Source organism: Eulemur rufifrons, chromosome 17 (assembly GCF_041146395.1).
Source record: "Eulemur rufifrons isolate Redbay chromosome 17, OSU_ERuf_1, whole genome shotgun sequence".
In the NCBI taxonomy this organism is placed as follows: domain Eukaryota; kingdom Metazoa; phylum Chordata; class Mammalia; order Primates; family Lemuridae; genus Eulemur; species Eulemur rufifrons.
Genome location: NC_090999.1, coordinates 54486747 through 54512116, shown reverse-complemented (window position 1 = coordinate 54512116; position 25370 = coordinate 54486747). Strand labels below are relative to the sequence as shown.

The 25370-nt window shown below is 36.0% G+C and overlaps 1 protein-coding gene across 1 annotated transcript in view; it reads right to left on the bottom strand.

Moving 5' to 3' along the window:
* ATG10 (autophagy related 10) overlaps nucleotides 1-25370 on the bottom strand; it is a 228269-nt gene that overhangs the window by 58951 nt on the left and 143948 nt on the right. Inside the window, exon 4 of the mRNA XM_069492512.1 lies at nucleotides 11775-11872. Coding sequence (XP_069348613.1) covers nucleotides 11775-11872 — 98 coding nt within the window. The remainder of the gene's footprint in view (nucleotides 1-11774; nucleotides 11873-25370) is intronic.

Here is a 25370-nt window from a genome sequence, read left to right as displayed (position 1 = left end):
GGCCAGGGCTGCTGAGTGTGTGGAGTTTGCACTGTTCTTCCCATGTCTGTGTGGCTTTCTCTGGGGACCCCGGTTTCCACCCATATCCCAAAGATGTGCATGTTAGGTTCACTGGAGTGTCTAAATGGTCCCCAACTGAGTGAGTGTGGGTGTGGTTGTGAGTGTGCCCTGCAATGGGATGGCATCCTGGCCAGGGCTGGTTCCCACCTGATGCTCCAAGCTACTGCAAGAGGCTCCCACCATCCATGACTCGCAACTGGAATAAGCAGGTAAATAATTATTTTACTTTTTATCAATCTTTTTTAAGTGTATGTATAGCTCACACTTATTTCAATGTTTAATATTAGAAATGTTTTGATCCTTATTTAGAAGTTTGGTGATGTTTTTGTGACCAGAAATATGCTGTATTGATATAAACTTAACTCTTGTTTGTATCAATTAACCTATGGTAAAGTTGGTTTTGTTATAAGTCGTTTTGCCTAAAGTCACAGATTCCAAGAACCTATCAACAACGTTAAGTGAGGTGAATTCTACACCAGTTTTATTATCTGGATGAGGCAGATGACTGATAACTCCAGCTGGCAAAAAATCTTCCAATCCAAGACCCTGTTTTCCATGCTTAAAGGAGCAGGACTTAAGGTCTTCCATGAAATTCTGCTCAATCATTTATACAAATCTAACAAATTTAACAAAGAAAAGCCCGGCCCTGGTGGCAGATACTCCTGCAGGCTGCCTTTGAAAAGCAGAAATACCACTCAGTATTGGCAAAAATATAAATCAGATCCTTTAATTCTGGCAATATGTCAACTTCCTCAGTGTCTGAAATGTATGTGCCAATCAACTGCAAGAAAAATATACATATCAGCTATTCATCAGTAAACTTTAGTGTTAAATTGTTTGATACGTGACTCCAATCAGAAGCCTGATTGACATCAGGCTGCAACACATTAAGAAGAATGATTATGACCAGTGTCAGTGAGCACTTAGGGAAATGGGTACTCTAATATACTGCTGGTAGGGGGAATTAGGACACCTTTTCTGAGATTGACATGGGAATATATAATACAATCTTTTAAAAGTGAATACTCATTGACTCACCAATTCCACTTCTAAGAATTTATACAAAGAAATAATCTGACAACTGCATAAATTATATGTATAAAGATGTTCACTTAGAAACTTGTTTATAATACAAATAGTTGGAAAAAACTGAAAGTTCACAGCAGAATGGCCTTACAATGGAATTCTATACAATTATTGAATAGAAAATTTAGACACTGGGATGAAACATTAGGCTGAAAAGATGTCTGTGATGTAAATTTTGAAAACCAGGTGCATAGTGTGATTTCTTTGTGTAGTTTTATATATAATAAATATGAGTATATATTATATACGAAGTTATATGTACACATATACAACTTCTGGAAAGCTACACACTGCAAGTTTAACAGTGGTAACTTTTAAAGTTTGGGATTATGAATAATTTTTATTTTCTTCTTTGTGGCATTTTGTATTTGATTAAAATTTTTTAGAATATATTGCTTTTTTCAATCAGAAAAAAGTAATGGTTATAAAAAATTTTAAGCCCAGATGATACCACTTTCATTTGAGGACAGTCCAAGATAAGTACTGAGATTCATCTATTCAGTTTCCTACAGAATTGCTAAGCTCTTTCTTTTGTATCTTGTATCAATATAAGAATAGACAAACTCAAATGCCTTTTGAAGACAGGCAGGCAAAGTAAATAAGTAAAATAGACAGTATGAGGAACTAGGGAGAGGAGGCCATGATTAACTATAGAGCACATACCCAGTCTAAAGGCATTCAAATTCAAAAACATTTCAAAACACTCAAAATACATCTGCAGGCTGAATTTGAACAGTAAGCTGCCAGTAAGGACCTTTATAGTATAAACCTACTCATACAGAGTACATTGCTGTAATTCTCTTACACAGATACCACTGAACATCACCCCTTCCCATCTCCTAGAATTGGTTTGAGTGTTATCTATAAAAGAGATTATTTTTTTTTTGTATTTGTAAAATGATCTACCTATAATTTAATACAAGAAAAAGTTTGTCTCTCCTGATAGCCTTGTCTGTTTCCTTCCATAACAAAATGAAAACAATGCACTTAATTGGCTTTCCCTTTTTGTTATTTGTTATTCTAGAAAGCTCAAAAATTTCCTTAGCCTAGTTTTTCTGTTAAAACTGTTTTTTCCCCTCCATCTCTTAGTTCTTATTCTCTTGCTTTGAAGGTTACAGTATATATATATATATATATATATGTAATTAGTATATTAGAGTATATGTATATATACCACTTGAAATATTTTTGAAATTCAGATTGGACAAAGGAAAGTAGAACTGAATTAATATACTGAAAAAAATAACATCAGCATATGAAAAATAATTGCAATGAATTGCACAAATACTTTATATACTTTGGTATTATCTCTATTGACCAACTTTTTAACTATAAAATATAGACTGCAAATATAATATGGGGAGATTTGCAGCTGACATGGGAGAGAACCAGGGAAAATTACAAATGAAAAGAGAAGTTGAATGGGATAGAAACTGGAAAGAAAAAAATGTGCAACAATTGCATGGTAGAATATGTGTGTACAGCAACTATTGTACCAAATGTAAGATAAAACAAACAGTATCTTAGCAAGCACATGCTCCTTACTAAGGATGAGAAGCATACCCAGGTAAGTGCATCAGCAGCCTGTGTTCCGTGTATGCTCCAGGTCCTGCGCCTGCCTTCCCCTCCTCCCCCAGGCCTCTCTGCCCGGCTCTAGCTCTACTGCCTACCCACCATTAACCTCCTTCTCAAAAACTGGAAATGAGAATATAACTATTCCTCAAACTTGAAGTTTTGGAACTAAGATGTTTATTAAAAATTAAAAATTGATGGTAGGTAATTATCAAAATGAAATGTGCTAAGATGAGTAATATTAAAATTAATTATTAAATATTTTAAATGGCATTTTATTTTTATATTTATAAGCTGCTCCTTTTTTAGAAATAGAAATCCCAAGGATCGATGAAATGCTGGGAAATTCTTTAAGGAAGGTCTTTGCATAAATCCAAGGTATGTGCTGAGTCAAAAGTGTAACTTCAATGGTAAAAAGCTAAGTAATATTTTGCTCCACCAGATATACACACAACAAAGAACATTAACCAGTCTTTTATTATTTAGTGAAATAAACTTCAACTTAAAGAAGTAAAACCCAAATATACGAGTATGTCCTGGTTATTTATAAGAAATATATCCTAGTTAACTATGTATCTTAAACTCTCACTAAAAAGGAATAAAACATCTTAAAAATTAATTTAATAAGATAGAAGTCACATAATAAATCTTCTCCACCTTTATTCAAGTTAATTAAAATACTTAAATAGTGGTTAGTAGACATAAAACTTTAGAAAGTAAAAGTTGGATGAGAAAGTACTGTTATACCAATGCCTAAATAGCATTTAATACGCAGTTAGGACTTTCCGCAAATACTGCAGGGTATAAAGTAAAAAAAAAATTTTAAGAAAAATAAATTAGTCAAAAATAATGAGAAAGGAGTTTCATCTACTTTTTCTTTTCTTTTTTAAGTGAGTTTGCTGGGCACTTCTGATAATAATCACAGTTACACCAAAATAAGCTTTTTTTTCTTTTTAAGAGCTGGGCTCTTGCTATGTTGCCCAGGTTAGCTTCGAACTCCTGGGCTCACGTGATCCTCTGCCTCAGCCTGAGTAGCTGGAACCACAGGCATGCACCACTGCACCTGGCCGCTCTGTACGTATTTCTTAATATAAGGAAAGTCCAAGAAACAAACAAAATTTATACAATGTATTGTTTTCCCCAAACAAGAAAAGCATAGTTGAGTATGAATGACAACAGACATTTCTGAACTGATAAAAAAATGAATATGGAAAATGAAGTACTCTGGCGATGTTTGGTACCCACAACATCAGCACCCAATAAATACTGAAAGTCACAATGCACGTATAGACTGACAATCAAAAAATAATTACTCGTTGAGACAGAGAAAAATAGCATTGTCATTATTACCAAAAGATATCAAAATGAGGATAAAACAAAACAATGAGAGTATATTCCACCCTCCTAAGACAAGAAAGTGTGGTAGAATCACTGAATACTGTTAAAATACAGGAAAGTTTCTACAAAAAGCCCACAAAATAGATACATTTACTGTGCTGCCATAAACTTGACCACTAAAGTGACTTACTAATACCCAGAACTAATACCTAGAAACTCAGATTCAACAAATGCGCAGCAAATTACAAGAAAAACAATCATATGATCTCTGTAGTCCCATTTAAATAAAACTCCACCATGAAGGAAGCCAGCAAAGGACCTGGCAGTGATTCTGAAGAAGCAGCAGCAATCCATAAAGCTTCTTAATTTCCTTGTCATTTAAGAATTAAACCACTTCCAGTTCACACCGATCCTACCAGGTGCACTAAATTGATGTCATTATGAGCCATCAGGAAATACCCACCGAGACCTATACCAACACTGAGAAGTTTTGTTAAACAGCTGTGTGTTTTAATTGATTTGTATTATTTAAAATAGGAACAGTTAAAAGTCAGTTATCGGATGTTGTGTAAAAGAGATGCCTAAAGACTCCAGGGAGACTGAGTTCAGAAGAAAGCCAATCACTGGAACTTCACTCGAGCACTTAAGATTATTACTAGAGGAAGCACAATTAAATCATCAGTTTATCAGCCATCATTATAAATCACCAGGCAACATATCAAGCTTCATTATTTAAGAATCCTTAACCAGTGACTTCCTGCATCACTGAGAGTCAAAAGCAATCTATTCACCAAAAGGTACCTAAGGAGTTATGTTTTTTGTTGTGTCTTGATTTTTTTTAATCCTGAGAAATTTATCATGGAAAGATTATGAAAGTCACTGAAATTAATTATCATATTTTTACAATTTTTAGGCATGCAAAAGTCTTTTAAAAATGAAATCAGTGGTATTGGGATATGCAAAATGTGTATTGCATGGGCTCCCCATTCCACGCCCTACAAATATTTAACCTGATTGTTACACAGTACAAGCATAATGGGATCAAATGAGGAAAAATAATCAATGGGTTTCTTCCCACTTTTATCCATCCAACCCCATTAGTTTACTTGTACTTGCCTTCCCTAGACATATGGGATCAAAAAGTAAAGTCCCACAAGTCTTGGTTTCCAAATTTAAGCACATGGTTCAAGTGTTAGAGAGAATATATTTAAAAGGCAATAAGATGTAGGTTGAGTTTCATACACAACTGTCTCCCTCAGAGCTGAGAAATGAAGCAGGGGCTTGGAGACAAGGCAACTTTGGAAAGGCCATTTTCCAAAAGGAGCATGTGTGTGTGTATGTATGTGCATGTGCTCATGTGTGTGCATGCATGTGCAAAAAACAACGCAACACAATAGAATCTCTGATGGTTTAGGAATTTGAGACTAGAGAGAAAATGGGTCTTGTCCATGGCAAGTCTCAGTTTTAAAAGTCCCTTCCATCATTATCATTATGTTTAGGCAGCTATAAATAGAAATGGCAGCAAGACTTGTCTGGGCACAAAAGGACTGGAGACAGCCACCTGAGGTTTCTGCAGCCCTGTTGTGTTAGCAGAAAAGAGTGGGATGTAGCAAGGCCAACTTACTTATTAGACAGAATAGGCACAGTACCTAGTGGCTACTTACCTTTAGGAATCCATGAAAACATTTTAATTGCTTTTAAAAATAGAAGAAAATAACAAACTTTTAGGTTAAAGAAAATATTTTAATATGACTACAGTCATCTTTGTAAAAAGCTAGTTACAAAATATAATTTTTAATGCTTTTTTATGAGGAGGAAGAAGCCCATGAAGGCAAATACGTCTAAGGCCCACAAAAGTCAGGATGTGGTCCTGGAATGCAAAAGTTTGATATGAGAGAGAGAGAGAGAAGAGGGGTGAAGGGTGAGAGAGACAAGGAGAAAAGGGCAGCATAGGGCTGAAACAGAGACCCTGGGGTAGATGCATATGGCTAAGGTCTAGCAGTGTAGCATCAACTCCAGAGTGAAAAGGGAGGATGGGTTAAATCCTAAATTTCACACAGTTTAATCATCAATGGCTGAGAAAATCACTGAAGTGACTATATCTACATGGAAATAATAATACTGATTATGATTATGATGATTACATAATATATTTACTTACTGCTTATTATATGCTAGGAAATGTTCAAAGTATTTTACATATATTGATTTATTTAGTCTTTTCACTGACTCTATGTAGATGCTACCATTATCTCTAATGGAAAAACACACTAAGACACAGAGTCACTGTAATTTGACCAAGGGCACACAGCTGGTAAGTGGTGGCGCACAGAGTCAAGTCCACTCTGTCTGGCTCCAACACCCAGATACGGCCCTAAGGTTTCCCAAAGGAACCAGTCCTCCTTGAAAAATGGCTGACTCCGAGTCTGGGCAGAAATTGCACAACACAAATGTGCAATAACTTGTCACACCACAAAACAAGGAAGCCATCAAAGCTATTGTACGTGGGTCGTATCAAAATGACTCAGGAGCCAAACTTAAAGAGACTTTGGCCAAAGATTAGGCAAACTGAATATCAATAAAGGTGAGGACTACAATGAATTGAAATGTATAAAACATTTATGCACTCATAAAGATACATTAAAAAAAAGTTCTTGGTCACCTTTGGAGGATGCTAGAGAATCAACTTATTATATTGAAAGCTGAGCATAAGGGGAAAAAGTCAAGCATTTACCCTGCCTTTGCTATACAAAGTATATCTCAGGTAACTAAGCTGGTGAGGGAAACTTTGTCATTATAGAAGTAGTCCAACTAATAAATAATAAATGATAGATTAGAACATCATCATTCTGCAACCTCTAATGAATTAATGGGCCTGGGCAATAATTATCAATGGCTGCTAAGATGACAAAAAAGAGTGATAACCAGACATCATGTGCTTCCTGAACACCTATGACGTAGTCTTGCCACAAAATCAAACTTGAATTTGGTCAAGCCTCAACATCTAACTACCAGTTTATAAAAAATACATGGACGAACACACTAAACACACCACAGACATACAATTAGACACACACATACACACAAATCTAGAATGCAAAACACTACTGAATAAACAACCAGTTTCTTCAACAAAAAATTACCAGGAAAAAAGAGAGGGAAGAATGAGAATCTATATAGATTCAAAAAGTATTAAGAGATGTTAACCATGTTAACGTGCAAACCTTATTTGGATTATGATGCAAACAAACTATAAAAAATATAAACTTGGGAAATATAAACATTAATTGCTTATTTAAAGATATTAAGAAATTACTAGCAATTTTATTTGTGATAATAGAATTATGGGTTTTTTTGACTCCTTACTTTTTTAAATTAAACTTTGCATTTTGAGATAATTGTAGATTCGCATTTAGTTGTAAGAAATGATACAAAGAGATACCTCATATCCTTTACTCAGTTTCCCCAATGGTAACATTTTGCAAAATAGTACAATATTACAACCAAGCTATTAATACTGATTCAGTGAAGGTACAGAGTATTTTCATTGCTACAAGTTTCCCTCATGTTGTCTTTTATAACCATACCCATTTCCTTCCCACCTCTAGCACTGGGCAACCACAAATCTGTTGTTTAATCTATAATTTTGTCATTTCAAAACTGTTTTAGAAATGGAATCATACACTATGACGCCTTCTGGAACTGTCTTTTTGCACTCAGCATAATTCTCTGGAGATTCATCCAGGCTGTTAAGTGTATCAATAGCTGGTTCCTTTTTATGGCTGAGTATTATTCCATGGTGAGAGTACCACTGTCTGCTTAACCATGCACCCACCGGAGGACATCTGGGTTGTTTCAATTTGGGGCTATTATTAATAAAACTGCTCTAAAAATTCACGCAGAGCCCTTACCTTTTAAAGACACTTATTTAAATATTTATGGATTAGATAAAATGATATCTAGGATTTGTTTCAAAAAGTTCCAGACTGGGTGAGATACCAAAAAATAAGATTGCTATGAGTTAATAGGTGCACTATACTATTACCTCTACTTCTGTTTGTGTTTAAAATTTTCCATAATACAAAGTTTTAAAAAAGAAGTATGAAAAAATCACTTATCTGACCACTCCACACCCACAAACATGTACATCTTCAAGTAAAATTGAAGGTATGCTTTTTTATCTTTTGACTTTAGGCTATGCTAAGATCACAGGAATTCTTGGCCTAAAAGGGGCCACACCTTCCAGTGATCATTATTATAACATTCACTATACCAATTTAGGCAGATCCAACCTAGGTATCTGTCAACTTTCTTTCAGAAGTTCTTTATTAGGCTACAGGGTTGAGATAAAAGGTAGTCCGTTGGATAAAAGCAGGTAGGTAATCACCATAATCAAATGTATGAGATTCATGAGTGGCTTGTCTTCAAAAGAGAGGGTTCATGTCTGACATGAACAGGTCCTTATCATCAAGACAAATGCTGAGAGAACAGAAGTGTGATTACTAAATATGAAGAGCAAGAAACTATATGAGCACAATCAGTCCTGAAAATGAAGTGAAATGCATTTTATATTATGCAAAGGCTGCTTTTGTTTTTAAGCCACTCTGGAGGACAGCATATTATTATCACGTTCAGACTGCAAGCTAATGGTTCCTTAGTATAATTCTGCACAACAGTGTCTACTATCCGATGCCAGCAACATTCCATCAGTTCATTCTTCCCTAGTGCTATAGCATATTCTCGCCCCTCCCTCCCACTGAGGACACATTGTTTTTTCTCTATATGAGGTCTTACAAAAATGAAGACCCACTCTCCCAAAGATCTCAAACAAAGAAGAGGACATAAATACCAACCTATAAAACAATCTGGGATTAAAAGCCAAGACTTGCAAAGGAAATATCCATGATGACTTTCAAACGTCTCGTAGTGCAATGGCTACAAATGAGTTTTCCCTTGCTTGGTCTTTAATGCCTAGACATGCACTGTGATGAGCAATTCTAAATTCTAAAGCTTAAATAATGATTGTTATTAAAAGTGGGATACCTGTCTAAAGATCAAATCCCAATAAGACAAATGCCAAAGGACCATCTAAATTTTACAGTTCTGTATACTTCAGTTATATCAAATTCCCTCCTATTAAGTGAGCCTCAGTTTTGGTGTTAAAAATTGTAATGCTTATTGTGATAGGATTTGATCTGTACTACCATACTATGATAGGTAGGAGAAAGATGGTACTTAATAGGCTGTCTGTGTGACACTCAAATGCCTATAAATTGAAAGACAGTCAGTTCTATTAAAAACAATCAATGTACAGATTGGTTCATTTGGTTGGTTTAACAACTTGGGAGTTCTGTCAACGGAAAGAAATCTATTGGCAACATCATCTTAGGAAACTAAGAAAATTCGGTTGAATTCAAAATCTTGTTCCTATATCATGAGTCAGAACAGAAACATGTGGAATTAAAATACAAAATGACACAGACCACCAGAAATTGTGCTACGTAGGCCTGCATTGAGGAGAATAATGATAGGGCTGGACAGAGAAGGAAAAGGATAAGAATTGGGCTCTGGTGCATAATGGAAAATGTAATTGAGAAGGGGCTGAGAAAAAGGTGTAAAGTTAAATAGACATATATTTTTGGATACTCTCTTCCTCTGTCTTTTGCCATCTTCCTTGACTCTTACAACCAAACCTGGGTCCTGTGGATTTTGCCTCTACAATATAAATTTTTGGACAGCTTGTGGTCATATATAAGACAGAAGAAGTTGAAGCTCTTACCATTTACCTTGACATATTTAAAGGTTAATCTAAAATAGATTGCATAAAATAAAATGTTCTTGCCAAAAATCTTTAGGGCTGATTTGCTTATGTATCACATTACCCTTCTTCATAGCAACCACCTATGCCTGGTCTACAGAACTTGAATTTCACAGGGGGCCATTTTTGTGAGCTGAGATGATTTCAGAGAAAGGAGCACATAAGAGAACAGGTAGGAAATATACAGACAGAACAAAGAGGGAAGGCATTAAATCTGAAAAAATTCCAAGAACAAACTGCGTAGGATGGGTACAGGGAAGTGAACAGCCATGTTTGACAAGAGCTGTGTAGAGTGGAGGGGTAGAAGATAAAGGGAAAGTTGGAGCCAGGAAGTGGCAGTCACTGGTGCCCAGGCAAGGCATTCAGACCACATCCCTTGGGCCCTTGGAGAGTGATCACAGGTCTGAGCATGGGTAAGTACTTACAGCGGTGGTTAAGAAGGTGTGACAAGAGGCAAGGAGGAAAGGAGCAGAAGATTGGCAATAAGAGGCTTTACTAATTGCTGTAGGTGAGGTCACAGCGTTTGATCTAGGAGGGTAATAGTGGGAAGAAAAAAGGAAAAGACTAATTTGAAGGGCAGTGTGCAAGATACACATACTCAAAGCTAGTTTTGTCCTCAATTAAAATCTAGAAAATGGTCACTTGCAGTCATTGTCAGAGAACTGCTTATGAGATGCTAAGGACTCTTATGTTGATTGGGAGGTAAACTGTCATTACGATCAAACACATGAGAGGGCATAAAAATTCTAATGGCTGATAAAGTCATTTTTAAAGGAAGTTTTCATTAAGCTTATTTGTAAAAAATAAGATTTTTAATATAAGTAAAAATTATTTTTAAGGAGATCATGATTGGTTGCAAGGTGATGAGTATTTTTAAATTTCTAAAATAATTAACTGCTGATTTTAGCAAGGCAGTAATGATGACTTATATGATTGACAGATCTATTTTCTCTATTTTTGCAAATCTACTTTTTCTATCTACTTTTGCAGATCTATTTTCTCCACTTTTGCAAATCACTATTGCAAACTTAGTATTAATCAAAAGTTCATTTTTTTGCAAATGCACCTATGAGTAAAACTGGGAAACATTATAGATGACATAAGCTAAATCATCTATTTCTTAGTATATCTACCAACTTAGTTTCTATTTTCCTTTACTTAATACATTTTTATTGAGCATCTACTATAAGTACTATGCTGGTGTGAGATACATAATGAAGAGTGAAACAGACACAGTTTTCCCACATGGAGCAAACAGTAGAGATGGTCCCAGATGTAGGATGGTTCAACTGACAAATATTCAACTTTATAATGGTGCAAAAATGATACAACTGCTTCAGTGGAAACCATACTTCAAGTGTCCATGCAACCATTCTGTTCTTCACTTTTAGTAGAGTATTCAATAAATTACATGAGCTATTCAATACTTTATTATAAAACAGGCTTCGTGTTAGATGGCTTTGCCCAACTGTAGGCTAATGTAAGCATTCTGAGCATGTTTCAGGTAGGCTAGGCTAAGCTATGATATTTGGTAGGTTAGGTCTATTAAATACATTTTCGACTTAATATTTCCAACTTACGGGATGTAACCCCATTGTAAGTCAAGAAGCATCTGTATAGTGGAAAAAACAGACATTAATTTTAAAAAATTATCCAAATATGTAATTGTAAGTTATGGTAAGCACTATCAAGGAAAATTACAGGGTACTATGAGAGCTTATAACAGAGAGGCTAAACCAAGACTGAGATTGGGAAGGTGTTTTTAAGGAAACCGTCTTGAGCTGAAATCTGTAAGGAGGTAGCAGAGTGAAATAGGAAAAAGAGTGAGGGAGCGGGAACTAGATGACAACAAGAGCAGAGAGAAAGAATTGCATATAATAAAATGACAATACACTCTAACCTGCTGGGTGATAGTGTCCCATGGTCCCTGTAGCAGCCGCGTCTTATAGCACTCATGGACTCCTTCCCATATGTCCTTCAGAGCCAAAGGTCTCCCATCTGTGAAAGTGCATGGTAAAGACTGAGTTAGTAATCCATATGACACAATGGGGCTTGGTGTCAATCTAGTGGTGTCAATACTGGAAGAATATTATGACTTTTTAAAAAAATCTTTAGTAGTGCACACGCTATTTATATATCTAGGGAGTGCTATGTTAATTACTATTTTCTTCCTGAGGAAAATTCAAACATTCAAGCTTCTCTCCTTTGTATCCATCTAGCATTTAAATTATCTGCTCATTCATTGTTTCTAGGAATTTTACAAAATAAATAAAATCCAAATGTGTTTTAAAAGCACAGGCAAAGGACCAGGCAAATAGACTCCCATATTCACAAGGGTGCAGTATGGATACCTCTAAAGTCTTAATACTTCCTCGAGTCCTTAAAACAAAGAGTCCATACTCACGCTTCTTTCCCTCTCTTGTTGATTACTTGTAATGTCCAAATCATTCTGCTGGGTACCGTGGAAAATAGAAGGAAAACACACAATTTCTCCTGGTAAGGAGCCTATCATCCACTGGGGAAACTATGACAAGTATATCAATAACTAAAATACTAACTAGGTAGAGAGTGGTCTCTACCCAAAGAAAACTGCAGTTTGCTGACAGTCCAGAGGAGATATTAGCACCCAGTGTAAATGGGGCTGTGGGGGGTGAAGGGACTTGAGAAGGGGTTGGTATGAAGAGGTTAGTAAGAGTTTTGGTGAACAATAGTTCTTCTTTTATTTGTTTAAGTGGTTTTGATTACCTATCTCTATTCTGTAACCACCCAAATAATGTATTTTATGAAGACCACCATGGCACTTACAGTACACACAAGATAAGTGCAAAAATAGGTATCTAAGTTCTGAAAAGAAAGCAGAGAGAGAGTGCATTACCTAAAGATTTCAAACCACACACTGCTGGAAAGAAAATGTCTTAATGCTAGAATGTAGCACTACTTGGCCCACTCAGAGCTATCAAGTCCTCAAGACTTAAGGGTGTTCTCTTTTCCTTAGGCAAATGGATGGTATCACTCAAAGAAAACACATCGTGTACTAAATCGTTAGATCCAAAGAAGTATTTGGTCATCAAATGCAACAAAATAATCTATTCAAGAACTCCAAAAAACCAAAACGCATTTTATTCAGATACATAGAGTATAAGTAGAAACATAGGGTGTTGGGGAAAGAGCACTAGATTATCATTATTAAGTAAATATTTAAAAAGCATTTGCAATGCCTCTGTCCAGGCTAAGTTTAAATCCTGGTGTTGGTACTTACTCTCTGTGTGACTGCAACTTATTTTAAATAACTTTACCTGAAAAATGAGGACAATAATCCTTTTCAAATTTTGTTCTTGTGAAGCTCACATTAGTGAACACATCCATGACTGTGTTAGGCATACAATAAGAGCACAGTGATTATTAGGTATCTTCTCCCAGTCCCCACTTCACTATTTCAATAGTTCTCAAAGCTAAAAGATTCATTTCTAGACTGTTATTTCTTAGAATTTTCCCATGTTTCTATACCATGCACATTGTCTTTGATATAGTAATATACAAACACCATACGTAGGGCATTTCTCATGTTTGACCTGAAAAGTTGAACTTTTCCTCAACCTTTATTTTCAATAAATAGCAATAGAATATTTTGATACATTTTCAATAAGTATCTTCATCTTGGCATTTATCTGGTGGCAGGAGACCATTATCTTGTGATAAATAGTTTTATTCCATTGACATTTCGATGTCTGTAAAATGAACAAGATTTATTCATCCAATTAACATTTGAATGTCATGTTTAGCTACAAGTTAAAAACAAGCTGCCTTCAGTATGTGTGTTATATTGTTTTCTGAACACATTTACAGACTAGGGCCAAACTCTGTTCTTAAGAGAAGCACTACACATCCTCAAAATAAGCATGTGCGTGTGTCTCGGTGTGTGTGTATATACTGATGTTGGAAGAGGCAAATAAGACCTTACATACTTCAGTGTCAAACAGTAAACTAAATAATCAAATTATGAAAACATGACATGCTTTTAAAATAATTTTTACATGTCAAAGTTAGAAGAAATCAAATGCCTGTATTAGGACAACAAAATGTTAGAGCTGGTATAACTACTAATTTTATAAATAAGGCAAACAAGGTCTTGGGAAATATGTATCTGCGCAAATTTTGTAGCCAGTTCACCTCTGAACTGAAGTCAGAATCCAGATCTCAGGACTCACCAGTGCTCTTCCTGCTATTTCATGCTGCCTCTGAGGGCAGAGGCATTGCAGATGCTTTATAAATATTTACTGAATAATGATAAATGAAAGAATGCCTTCCTAAACTTTATTTCCTCTAAGACAGAGAAAGCTTTGCAGACCTAGAGAAGAATGCTGGGTTTAATATCTGGTAATCAGTAATGATTTTAATTTTATTCCTTAAGATATTTCAGTCAACAATCTAAATATGGAGTAAAATGGTTTGGATATTACCACTGTCAAAAAAACTGCATACTCTGCTGGAAACATTCATACAAAATGCAGTAATAAGCAGCCTAGCAACAATGTGGAGAGACTCAGAACAAATGTTATAGAATTTTCATCAGATTTGATACTAAAATTGAGAGTATGTGCAGTAAGTTTTCAGACACCACCAAATCTAGTGAAAAAACTGAACACCTTAGAATACAGGAATTAAAAAATGATCTGGTTAACCTAAAATAACAGACAATCAGAAGGAGTTAAATGTAAGTTCCAAACATAAAATCGACTGTACTTCTACTTATGTCATGAAAATACATATTTTTTAAACAATGAAGAATTCCTATGGTCTTCTCTTTTCTAGTTTTTGTAAAAGACAGTACCACATTAGCAATATTTAGGCTCTTTATGTGTCGTTTAATAAAAACAGAGCAGTTAGTAGAAATGCATTTCTATGTGTCCCAACTTGATTCTAAACATTATAGTAATAAAAATATTTTTAATAATAAAAAATACACAACAAACTCACCATATAAACCTATCAAGCTTTTTTCTCTGTTTCCCACACATGCTGCAAAACCGGAAACCCAGGAGTCATTCTAGATCCCTCTCTCTTTCTCAACCTATCTCATAATGAAAAATACGGCCTGTTATTATATTCTAAATCTCTCTGGAAGCTGTGCTCGCCACTCCATTCCCACTGCACTGGAGTTCAAGATTCAAGTCTCCAACAATACCCTTTGTCAGTCCTCTAGCCCGGAATGCTCGGTCCCCATCCCCATTCGTCTCAAACACAAATCTAATCTAACTTTTCCTCTATTGAGCACCATGCTCTGGATCCTCCCATGTATAAAATCCAAACATTTGGGTACTCCAGGCCCTGCTGATGGGCCCGCTTTTGCCATTCTTCCCTGCGAATCCGCCCTCAATCAAGATGGCAACTCTGTCCCACCACATGCTCATACAAACCTAATCCTTTGCCTGTTGTACTTTTCTCGTGACAAGTATCACTCTCTGGAATTATCTTACTTGTTTATACATTAATCATTTCCTGCCTTTGCCAACTAGAATGCAAGCCCTGGCAGGGCAGGGATCTTGATTATTACTGTTCCTGTATGTATCCCAGCACCTGGGTCAGGGTTTGACCCACAATAGGAGGTGGTCAAGGATTTGCTAAATTAATGGTATAAAAATTTGTGTTTTTTTCCCCACTCAGTGTTATGATATAAACATTTCCCACACAAATAGTCATCGTCATGCAGGTGCAGTGGCTCATGCCTGTAATTCCAGCTACTGGAGAGGCAGAGACAGGAGGACTGCTTGAGCCTAGGAGTTTGAGTCCAACCTGGGACACATAGTAAGATCCCCATCTCTAAGGAAAAAAAAAAGAGATTCTAGAAGAAAGTCATCATGATGATTTTACTGGTTATGTGATATTGTACTAATATGATGTACCATAATTTACTTAAGTATTCCTCTGCTGTTGGTCATCTAAATTATTACAAGCTTTGAAACAGTACCTGGCACAACACAGTCACAAACTAAGCCAAAACAATTTTTCTTCTTTTGAATTATTTTCTTTTGATAACTTCCTTGGAGTGAAATTACTAAGTCAAAGTGAAAAATAACTGTTTTAATTCAAGTCAAAAGAACTAGTATTCCACCACATCAAGATTCTCTCTGGAGTAATGAGATAAGAATTTTAGAAATAGATGTTTATATAATTTGGCACCCACTATATGCCAGGTATTTTCTTCTAAGCTTTTGTGATATATCAGTGACCAAAACAATGGTCTCTGTTTCCATGGAGGTTACATTCTAGCAGGGGGAAAGGGATAAACAATGAACATAGTGCATGAGTAAATTATACAGTATGTCAAGGAGCAACACATACTATGGTAAAAAGAAAAAGTAGAGCAGACTAAGGAGTGCCAGCCAGGGGTGGATCTGCAATTTCAGACTTCAGTGAGAAAGCGACTTGTGAGCAAACACTGGGAGGCAGGGTATTCCAGGGAGAGGGACCAACCAGTGGAAAGACCGCCAAGGTGGGGAAGGGGGAAAGGGGGTCACTAGCACTATGTGCAGGTCACTAAAACCTAAAGACATCAGCTTTATCGAGATATAATTCACATAGATACAATCGACCCATTTACAGTGTACAATTCAACGATATTCAGAGTTGTACAACCATCCCCTCAATCAGCTTTAGAACATTTTCATCACCTGAAGGAAAAAAGAAAAACCCAAACTCATGAGCAGTCATTCTCCATTGTCCCCACCCAACCTCCCCAGTCCTCGGAAACCACTAATTTACTTTCTGATGCTACGAATTTCTCTATTCTGTGTGTTTCATATAAATGGAATCGTTCAGTATGTGGTCTTTTGTGACTGGTTTCTTTCACTTAGCATAACGTTTTCAAGGTTCATCCATGTTGTAGCATGTATCTGTGCTTCATTACTTTTTATAATCAAATTACATTTCATTGTATTATATGCCACATTTTGTTTATCCATTCATCAATTGATGGACATCTAGGTTGTTTCCACTTGTGGGCTAATGTGAATAAAGATGCTATGAACATTCATGTACAAGTTTTTGCATAGACATATGTCTTCTTTTCTCTTGGGTATACACCTAGGAGTGGATTAATGCATCATGTGGCAACTCTATATTTAACCTTTTGAGAAACTGCCAGATTTATCTCCAAAATGGCTACACTATTTTACATCCCACCAGCAGTTAAATGAGGATTCTGCTTTCTCCACATCTTTCCCAATACTTAATATTATCTTTATTTTTAAATTATAGCTATCCCAGCAGGTGTGAAGTGGTATCTCATGGTTTAGATTTTCATTTTCCTTTATTACAAGTGACACTGAGTATATTTTCATGTGTTTATTGGTCACTATCTTCTTTAGACAAATGTCCATTCAGATCCTTTGGTCCTTTTTTAATTGGGTTACTTACCTTATTACTGAAGTGCAAGAGTTCTTTATATATTCTAGATACAAGTCCCTTATTAAAAATATATATTTGCAAATATTTCCTCCATTTCTATTGGCTATCTTTTCTTTTTCATGATGGTGTCTTTTAGGCACAAAAGGTTTTAAATTTGATGAAGTCCAATCTATCTATTTTTTCTTTGGTTGTTTGTGTGTTTGGTGTCATATCTATGAAACCTGTGCCTAATCTAAGATCATGAGGATTCACTCCTATATTTTCTTCTAGGAAGGATGTTGACTTTTGAAATGAGGAATTATTGCAGGGTTTTCAGGAGAGGAGTGGCATCATCTAACTTAGGTTTGACAAGGATTGCATTCTGTATCTCTCCCAAGAGTTTGAAGCGAAACACAAATGCTACTATCTTCATTGGATACATCACTTTCTGATATTATTTTATTGTTTTCTTTATGTGCCAGTTGGTGGGGGGGGGGGTTTCCTGCACCTAGAATGTGGGCTTCATGTGGGCAGGAGCCTTGACTGTTTGGTTCCCTGCTATATTCCCAGGACCTAGATCAACACGGGCAATGCTGGACCTATAAGATGGTACAAAATGGAGACCAAGTCTGGTGCCATAGCCGTGTACAAGCCCAAGTTATGGGGACACAGAGGTCAGAAGTAAGTAGCAGAAGCTGGCCTGCAGAGAGAGAAGAGTGTAGCTGTATAGAGAAGGGCAGAGACAAGAGGCCAGGAAAGTATCTACCTCAGTGGAGTCCCTGGGTGCAGTCCCAATGAGGCCTGGCCAAGCTTTATTTCTGTGAGTTGCCGTTTTCTTCATAATAAGCCCTATTTTCCTCTCAACCCAATTTTCTGAACCAACTTGAGTGTTTTTCTGATTCTTTATAACCAGGGCACTGTTTTAAGAGTAAACTCTTCAAATGAAGAAACTGATAGAAAAATTGGTACATAACAGAGTGTAAAGATGATACTTCTAAAGGCTATTTTGCTTGGGATTGAGACGGCCTAACTGTATAGTTGTGACCTCCATGACTAGCCTCTCCAAACTAGTTTCCAGTTTCCAAAACCTAACTCCTTTAGGAAAACTGAGGAAGGTCAAAAAGCAATTATAATTCCGTTATCAAAATATTTGCTCCTTACAGGCCCATATCTTGGCTATATATCAAGGGCCACTGCAAAAATCTCTTCAGCATCTTTTTTGTCTGTTTGTTTGAGATAGGATCTTGCTATGTCACCCAGGCTGGAGTGCAGTGGTGCAATCATAGCTCACTACAGCCTCAAACTCCTGGGCTCCAGAGATCCTCCTGCCTCAGCCTCCAGGAGTAGCTGGGACTACAGATGCCCGCCACCACCTCTGGCTAATTTTTCCTTTTTTTTTTTTTTTTTTGTAGAAATGTGGTCTTGCTATGTTGCTCAGGATGGTCTCGAATGCCTGGCCTCAAGCAATCCTCCTGCCCAGGCCTCCCAAAGTGCTGGAATTACAGGCATAAGTCAACATGCCCAGACTCTTCAGCATCTCTTGAGGTTCTATGTTTGGCACCCCCTGCTGGTGGCATGATAGGCCTGGTGGGACTATAAGGTTTAGAATTTGAGTGTTCAGAACAAGCATATCAGGTCTTAAATATTCAAAAGACCACTGTTTTTCTAAATAGTTATCTATTGAGGTTACCTAACTATTCAACAGATATTTATTCCAACAATGCTGTAATGCTGTCAATAGAACTGCTCCTTTGAAATTGCCTTCAGAGCCAGACAAGGAACTAATTACTTTGTGGTCCCAAATAGGTTTTAAACAAAGGAAAAAACAATTATGCTCATTTTATTCCCTATATTTGGCTCCAAATGATTTGTCATCTCAAGACAAATTCACCTTTGATGGGTAACCATCTGCCAACTTTTAGCCACAAGGACTAAAAGATATTTCAAAACCAGCAGTTCCCAAATGCATTGTTGAGTAATCACAGTATGGTTGGCAAGTCTACAATTTTGCTTTTCCTCTGTGTCTCTGTGAATCTCTCCAGTTTCTGCTGACCATTTACACTGTAAAAGATCTGTGTAAATATAGCTTAGTCTTTACAACAACAATGATTTAATGAGATATGACGTAGGTTCTCTTACCCAAGCCTTCATCTTTGGTTTACCCCATCACACTTCACATCTTCACAATCAAAGACAAGCATAAGTTAGTTTTTGAGATGTTTTATACCCCCTCCCCCCCCAAATTGACCTAATCATCAATATCTTCAAAACTCTGGCATACACCACTGATACCTAAAATGCATGCAAATATGATCATGAGTCTAATTATTTCAAAAATAAAATGGAGTCTTTAGAAATCCTACTGAAACAACTGAACTGGGTACCAAACATTTAAAGAACCACATCATAGAAATAAAGCAGAAACTTGAAGAATTTTGTACATTCCATCTATTTATAAAAACTGAAGACTCAAAACTTTAACTTAAAATTAAAATACGGGCATAAATACTTGGTTAAGTACATGAAACACATTATTATGTACCTGCATGTTCACGTCAAATTATCTTCAATCGGAAATTTTCAGAGAGTATATATTTTCTGTCTGGCCTCAGTCACAGGAGACATAAGCATGCTCAATCAACAACTCCGTAGTTTCAGACTCAAGATACTTGATACACCAATTTTAACATGCTTAGGAATCTCATTAATCACATTGAGGCTGAGAAGCCCAGTAAAATCCCTGGAATACTTGAAAAAGTGAAGTAGAAGCCAAAATAATTTCAGCAAGAACCTACAAAGTGAGCATGGCAAATTGGGTTCATTTATTTAAGAAGTATTCATTGAGTGCCTACTATGTGCCTATATCACTTGCAATGATAATACACATTTAAACTAAAGGAATGTTCTGTCAGTAATCTAAAATGTCAGTGACAAAAGAAGAAGAGATAGTAGGTGAAAAATAGAATAATTAAAAAGTACAATCTTTAGCAACTGCCAGTAGCATTTAATTTAACATTTTCATATAAAATCTTTCAATTGAATAATAACCCACGTGTCAAGTAATATATATATTACTCAAAATGTGCAGCTTTCTAAATTAAATTTCTCAGGGCTATTAGTTTTCATGAATCCAATAACAGCATGAGATATTTCACTAGCACTACCTAACGCTAGTGCAAGCATGCTGAAGCCACCTTTATCCTTATTGTGCATGGTTTCACTAAAATTTTTTAACTCCTAAAATGAAGATTAGAAGGAGAATAAATTATTCAGAATAAGTTTAAGAATAATATTCTGATGTGGTCAATAGGAAAGAGTAGATTTTTCACAGTGAAATATGTCATTATTCAATATATTGTCTTCAACAGAACTTTGAAGGATATAAAAATTCATGTCATACTCCACAGTAAGGCAGAGATGAAGCTCCACCAAAGGAGAAAATTCATTTCTGCTGCAGTGAGAAAATTATATTGTGATATGAAATGAGTGTAATTGTTCATGTATGTTCATATCAGCTACTGTGCTGGCTAATTCTGCAATTTTTATTTATTCCTACAAACATTTTAGCACTTTGTATCTTTATTAATCTCAGGAAATCTAAATGAAATCCCAAAAATACAGATTGTGGCAACTTCTTTTTACTTATACATAATGTCAATTAATTAATTTAACTCATATGTTTCTTAAATTTCAGTTATTTGGATGAAAGTGTCATGTAGTTAAAAATGGGCTACAGAGTCCCAACTCCATAGCTTTCTACGTACCCTTCATTTAACCCATCTGAGCACGCAGTTTTTATGTCTGCACATGAGGAAAATAACAGTTCCTACCTTCTAATGTTATCGTGAGGCTCAAGGCACAGAACTCAGCTAGCATCACTAAAGGATACCAAGTGCCAAGCTCACAATCCTCAGAACTCCATGAAATAGGTATTATTATCTCAAACTTTTTTCAGATGGTGAAAGAAAGAAAACGTAAAAGTTCAATAACCTGCCAAGGTCACACAGGCACTAAGTAGCAGGGCTGAGAATCAGAACCAAGGCTTTCTGGCTCTAGATCCTGTGTTTTTCACCACTACATTGTATTTGTCTCTGTATACAGGAGTTCTTTGTAAACTGTAAAGTGACACGCACATGTTACTTGTGGTGGTGGTGTTGCTGTTACTACTAGTCTCCACCAACACTGCCTAACCTACGAGTATCTAGAATTTTCTCTTTCTTGTTTTTCTCCTTAGGCCTGGCTTGTCCTTTCCCCCATCATTGCATGGACAAATCCCACGTCCAGCCAAGGCCTCTCTTGATCCTTCCAGTTCAAGGTAATCGCAGCTCTCCGAGCCTTGGTGCCAACTTCTACCTCTATTATGGTCCTTGTACAACACATTGTACTTGTTAAAGGGAATTTCAGACCTGTCTTGTTTCCTTCACTAGCCTGTAAGCTCCTTGAGAGCATCATCTATCTCTGATTTCCTTTATTTATCTCTGTATTTCAGAAACATCTTCATGGCTTATGCATGAATATTTTCAAATGGACAAACAGATGAAAGTTCAACATTATTTCTAGAGCAATTAACACAATTCTAAGAATAAAGAGTGAATAGTCATAATAAAATTCATTGATTAAATGTTTTGCATTTATATTTAAAAAACTCTCATACTTGTATAAATCCATAGCATTAACCACATAGTGGATGTTTGATTTCTCAGTATCCAAACATGCTTCCAATTTGGGAAAGAAATTCTAAAATAAGTGGAAGGGAGAGCCCCAATTTCCCATCACTAAAGCCAAAGGGAGGCAGACTTTCCCTCACCTTTTCATTCTACTTTCCTCAGTTGACTCTACGATCTACCCTTCAAAAAGTCCTTTTCTGTTTATGATGGTCAGGTTCAATTATTCCCAACCAAGTGTACCTAGCTAATACAGCACAAATAGTTAATTTAAAAGTCTTGCTAATAAATATTTTCATAATTATTATCCCAAAATTTTAAAATGTTATATATTTGTCTAGTCATTTTGAGTAGAAAAATTAATGCAAGACAGTTTTCAATTATGTGAGAAAGTATGTATGTTACAATCTATTTTTATGAGACATATGCTCAATAACATGCAAAGGATCAGTTTTGAGTTATCTTAAACCGTCCACACACTTTGTAATAATGCAAGTAATGCTATAGCCTTTCATTTAAGTTAAACACTTACCCTAGTAGAAGTCCATTTAAGACCATCTTGAGAAACCTCTGAATCAGAAAATGTCCTAAGGGAAGCAACATTGGATGGTATACAAAGTACTTAAGACATCAACCCTGAGATACTATTATTGATCAATAAATCTGAAGACCATACCTCCAGATGGATATCTACAACCTAATGTCGACTGGCTCTGAAGAAGACGGTCTACTTTTAATCCTATCCAAAGTATTCTGAGGTTTTGATCTGAACCTCTTGCTCTGGTATCCCAGTACTCAGCAATTTGGACTCCTGGCTTTCCTCAAACTTCAATACCTCCCAAACATAGACTTATTACTCCTGTACTAGCATTTTGGCTACCTTTATTCCACCACCCAACTTGGTCCCCTTCCCACAGAGAATGCAGTCTCTGCCTTCTCAACACAGCACCTGACATATGTACTTTGATGACTTTAAAGGAGGAGAAAAGCAATAAACGAGTTACAAGTTGGGCAGTCATTTGTTTCCGCATACCTTTTAAATAGGTTAATGGCTTTTGTGCTGTGCAGACATTAGGCACTCGTGTATGTTTTAATGGATGTTTCAAACAGGGCTAATTTTGCCAATAATAAGCAAAGAAATATTTCTTACATATGGAGGCATAAATATTCATCTGTCCAGGAAAGCCAAAATATAGTCTCCTACAAACTAAGAAAATAAATTTACTTACCTTTTATTTTTTTCTTCCAGGCCTCTGGGTCTATTTAAAATATCTTGCTTTTTGTATATATGGTGTTTTGTACTAACACTGGTTAGAATAAACCTTCTAGCTAATTATCTGTTTCTGTAGTTTTGTTTCACTTTCCTCTAGTGCCTTTCCTTGAGTACATTTTTAAACCAGGGCTTGATTTTTTAATTCTATTCCCATCACATGTTCTAACCCAGCATCCAACTTCTATCCTAATTCTCCATAATGTTTCAAACATTTACATGGTTCAATAAATAATTCTCATTAAATTTCTTCTTTTATTTGGACTTTTCAGTTTGAATATATTTGTATTAGTTAAATAATTTTTCATTATTTTTCTTAATAACTTTCATTGTTTGCTCTTCAAATCTCATTTCAATCCCTAGAATCTCTTTTTAATCTCCAAAATTCATGTTCCAGTTCATTAGTATGATTTTGGCTAGATTTATTACCTACATAAATATAAGTATAGTATAAATATAAATATATAAACTTTTTAAAAGATACTTTACAATCAAATAAGGCTCTAAATTTTCTACAGAATCATTTCCTACTTTCTGCTCATTGTAATAGTTAACTAGAATTGTTTTTGCCCCAGTCTTTAAGTATCTCTAATCCACTTTTTTCTTCCTGTTCAACAAGCTACCTTAACTTTCACTGTAGTGGCAATGGTACCTTTTCCCTGAAAATATGTTCCTCCAGCTCATTTTCTCTAAGAGGTTACTATTTTTTAAATTTTTATAATGCTAATGACAATAACTAAAAATGCCAAATTCCAATTCCTTTTTTTTCAAATTTCATTCTCATCCTTCAATTATTCCCCTTTCTTTTTTGCTCAGTCCTACTTTCTAGGAAATCCCTCTGCTGGTCTCATTCACTTCTGCTCAATCTCATTCACTTTTTCTTTAAATCCTCCAACCCCTTCCCATCCATTACCTCTTCCATAATTTGACCTCAACATATCTTTTCAACCATTTCTTTCACAATCTGTCCTAAGGGAATCCCTATTCCAAACTGGACTGTCACTTCCCCAAATATGCCGTGCTCTCCCCAGCTGGGTACAGCTTGGCACTCACCCTCCTCTCCTTCTATGATGCTTTTCTGTCCTTTTCAGGAGACCTAACCCATGAGCATCCTTTGAAAGTTGTTGGGCAGAGTTACGGATATTCCACTCTCATTCTTCAGCTTCCTCCAATCCCCATCTTTCCTGTTTTCCTATCATTCTCCTCCACGTACTCCAAAGATATCCTTTTATTCCAAACCATGGACAACCCTCCTCCTCTTCCTCCTTGATGGTTTGTACACTGCTTTAATTGCAAACTTTCCATTATTCTGTCTCTACCCTGGCCTTTATCTTGGTTTGGTTCATGCTGCCTTTGAGAAGGAATTATTCTTTGATTATTTCTTTTGCCCTGCTTCTCCGTGAGCATCCTTCAGGCCTCCAATAAGTGGACAAATCTTTCACATGAAATATCTGGGCTACATTTTTAATTCTATACTCTGACTTCCTGGGTCAATAATAGAACGGATCTCCAGAAAGGACAGATATTCAGTTGCTAAATGGAAGAAATGCTTCCTTCTCTATTCAAAAGCAGCCCTTCTGACTAATTAAAGAAATATGTCAAAACAGTTCTTGAGAAGAACCCATATGTCACCCAAAGAATTAAATATTTTGAAAATGAGAAGAACCACTTGGTCCATTTTTCAATAGAGAACAAAGGAAAAGAGAAAGAGACAGGAAAGAAATAAATCAGAATTCAAGCTGAAATAAATATAGAAATCTCTAGTTATAATGTAAGGGGAAATATTTAAGCCTAGGACTCTGGTGAAGCCAAAAGCCATTATGTATATACCTAAGGTTTTTACCGTATTTCTAACATTTGCCACCAGCTTTTCATCAAAGCCAAGCCCCCAAAAGGGAAAATGGGACATAAAAGGGTCATCAAATGGTAAGAATGATGGAGAGTGGATAGGAGGCTTTAGCATGATACAAATAATTCTTTAATATGGTGTGCTTCAAAAACAGTGGGCAAAAAAACAGAAACAAAGAAGCAGAAAGCCCTTGAAGATGTCAATGCTTTGTGGGAATGGATTTCCTAAGCTAAAAAGCACTATTCTAATGTTAGGCTATTTATTATTACCCAGCTTGTGTAATTACCTCTCACCCACTGCTGGGTGGCAAATTGTATTAACCCTGAC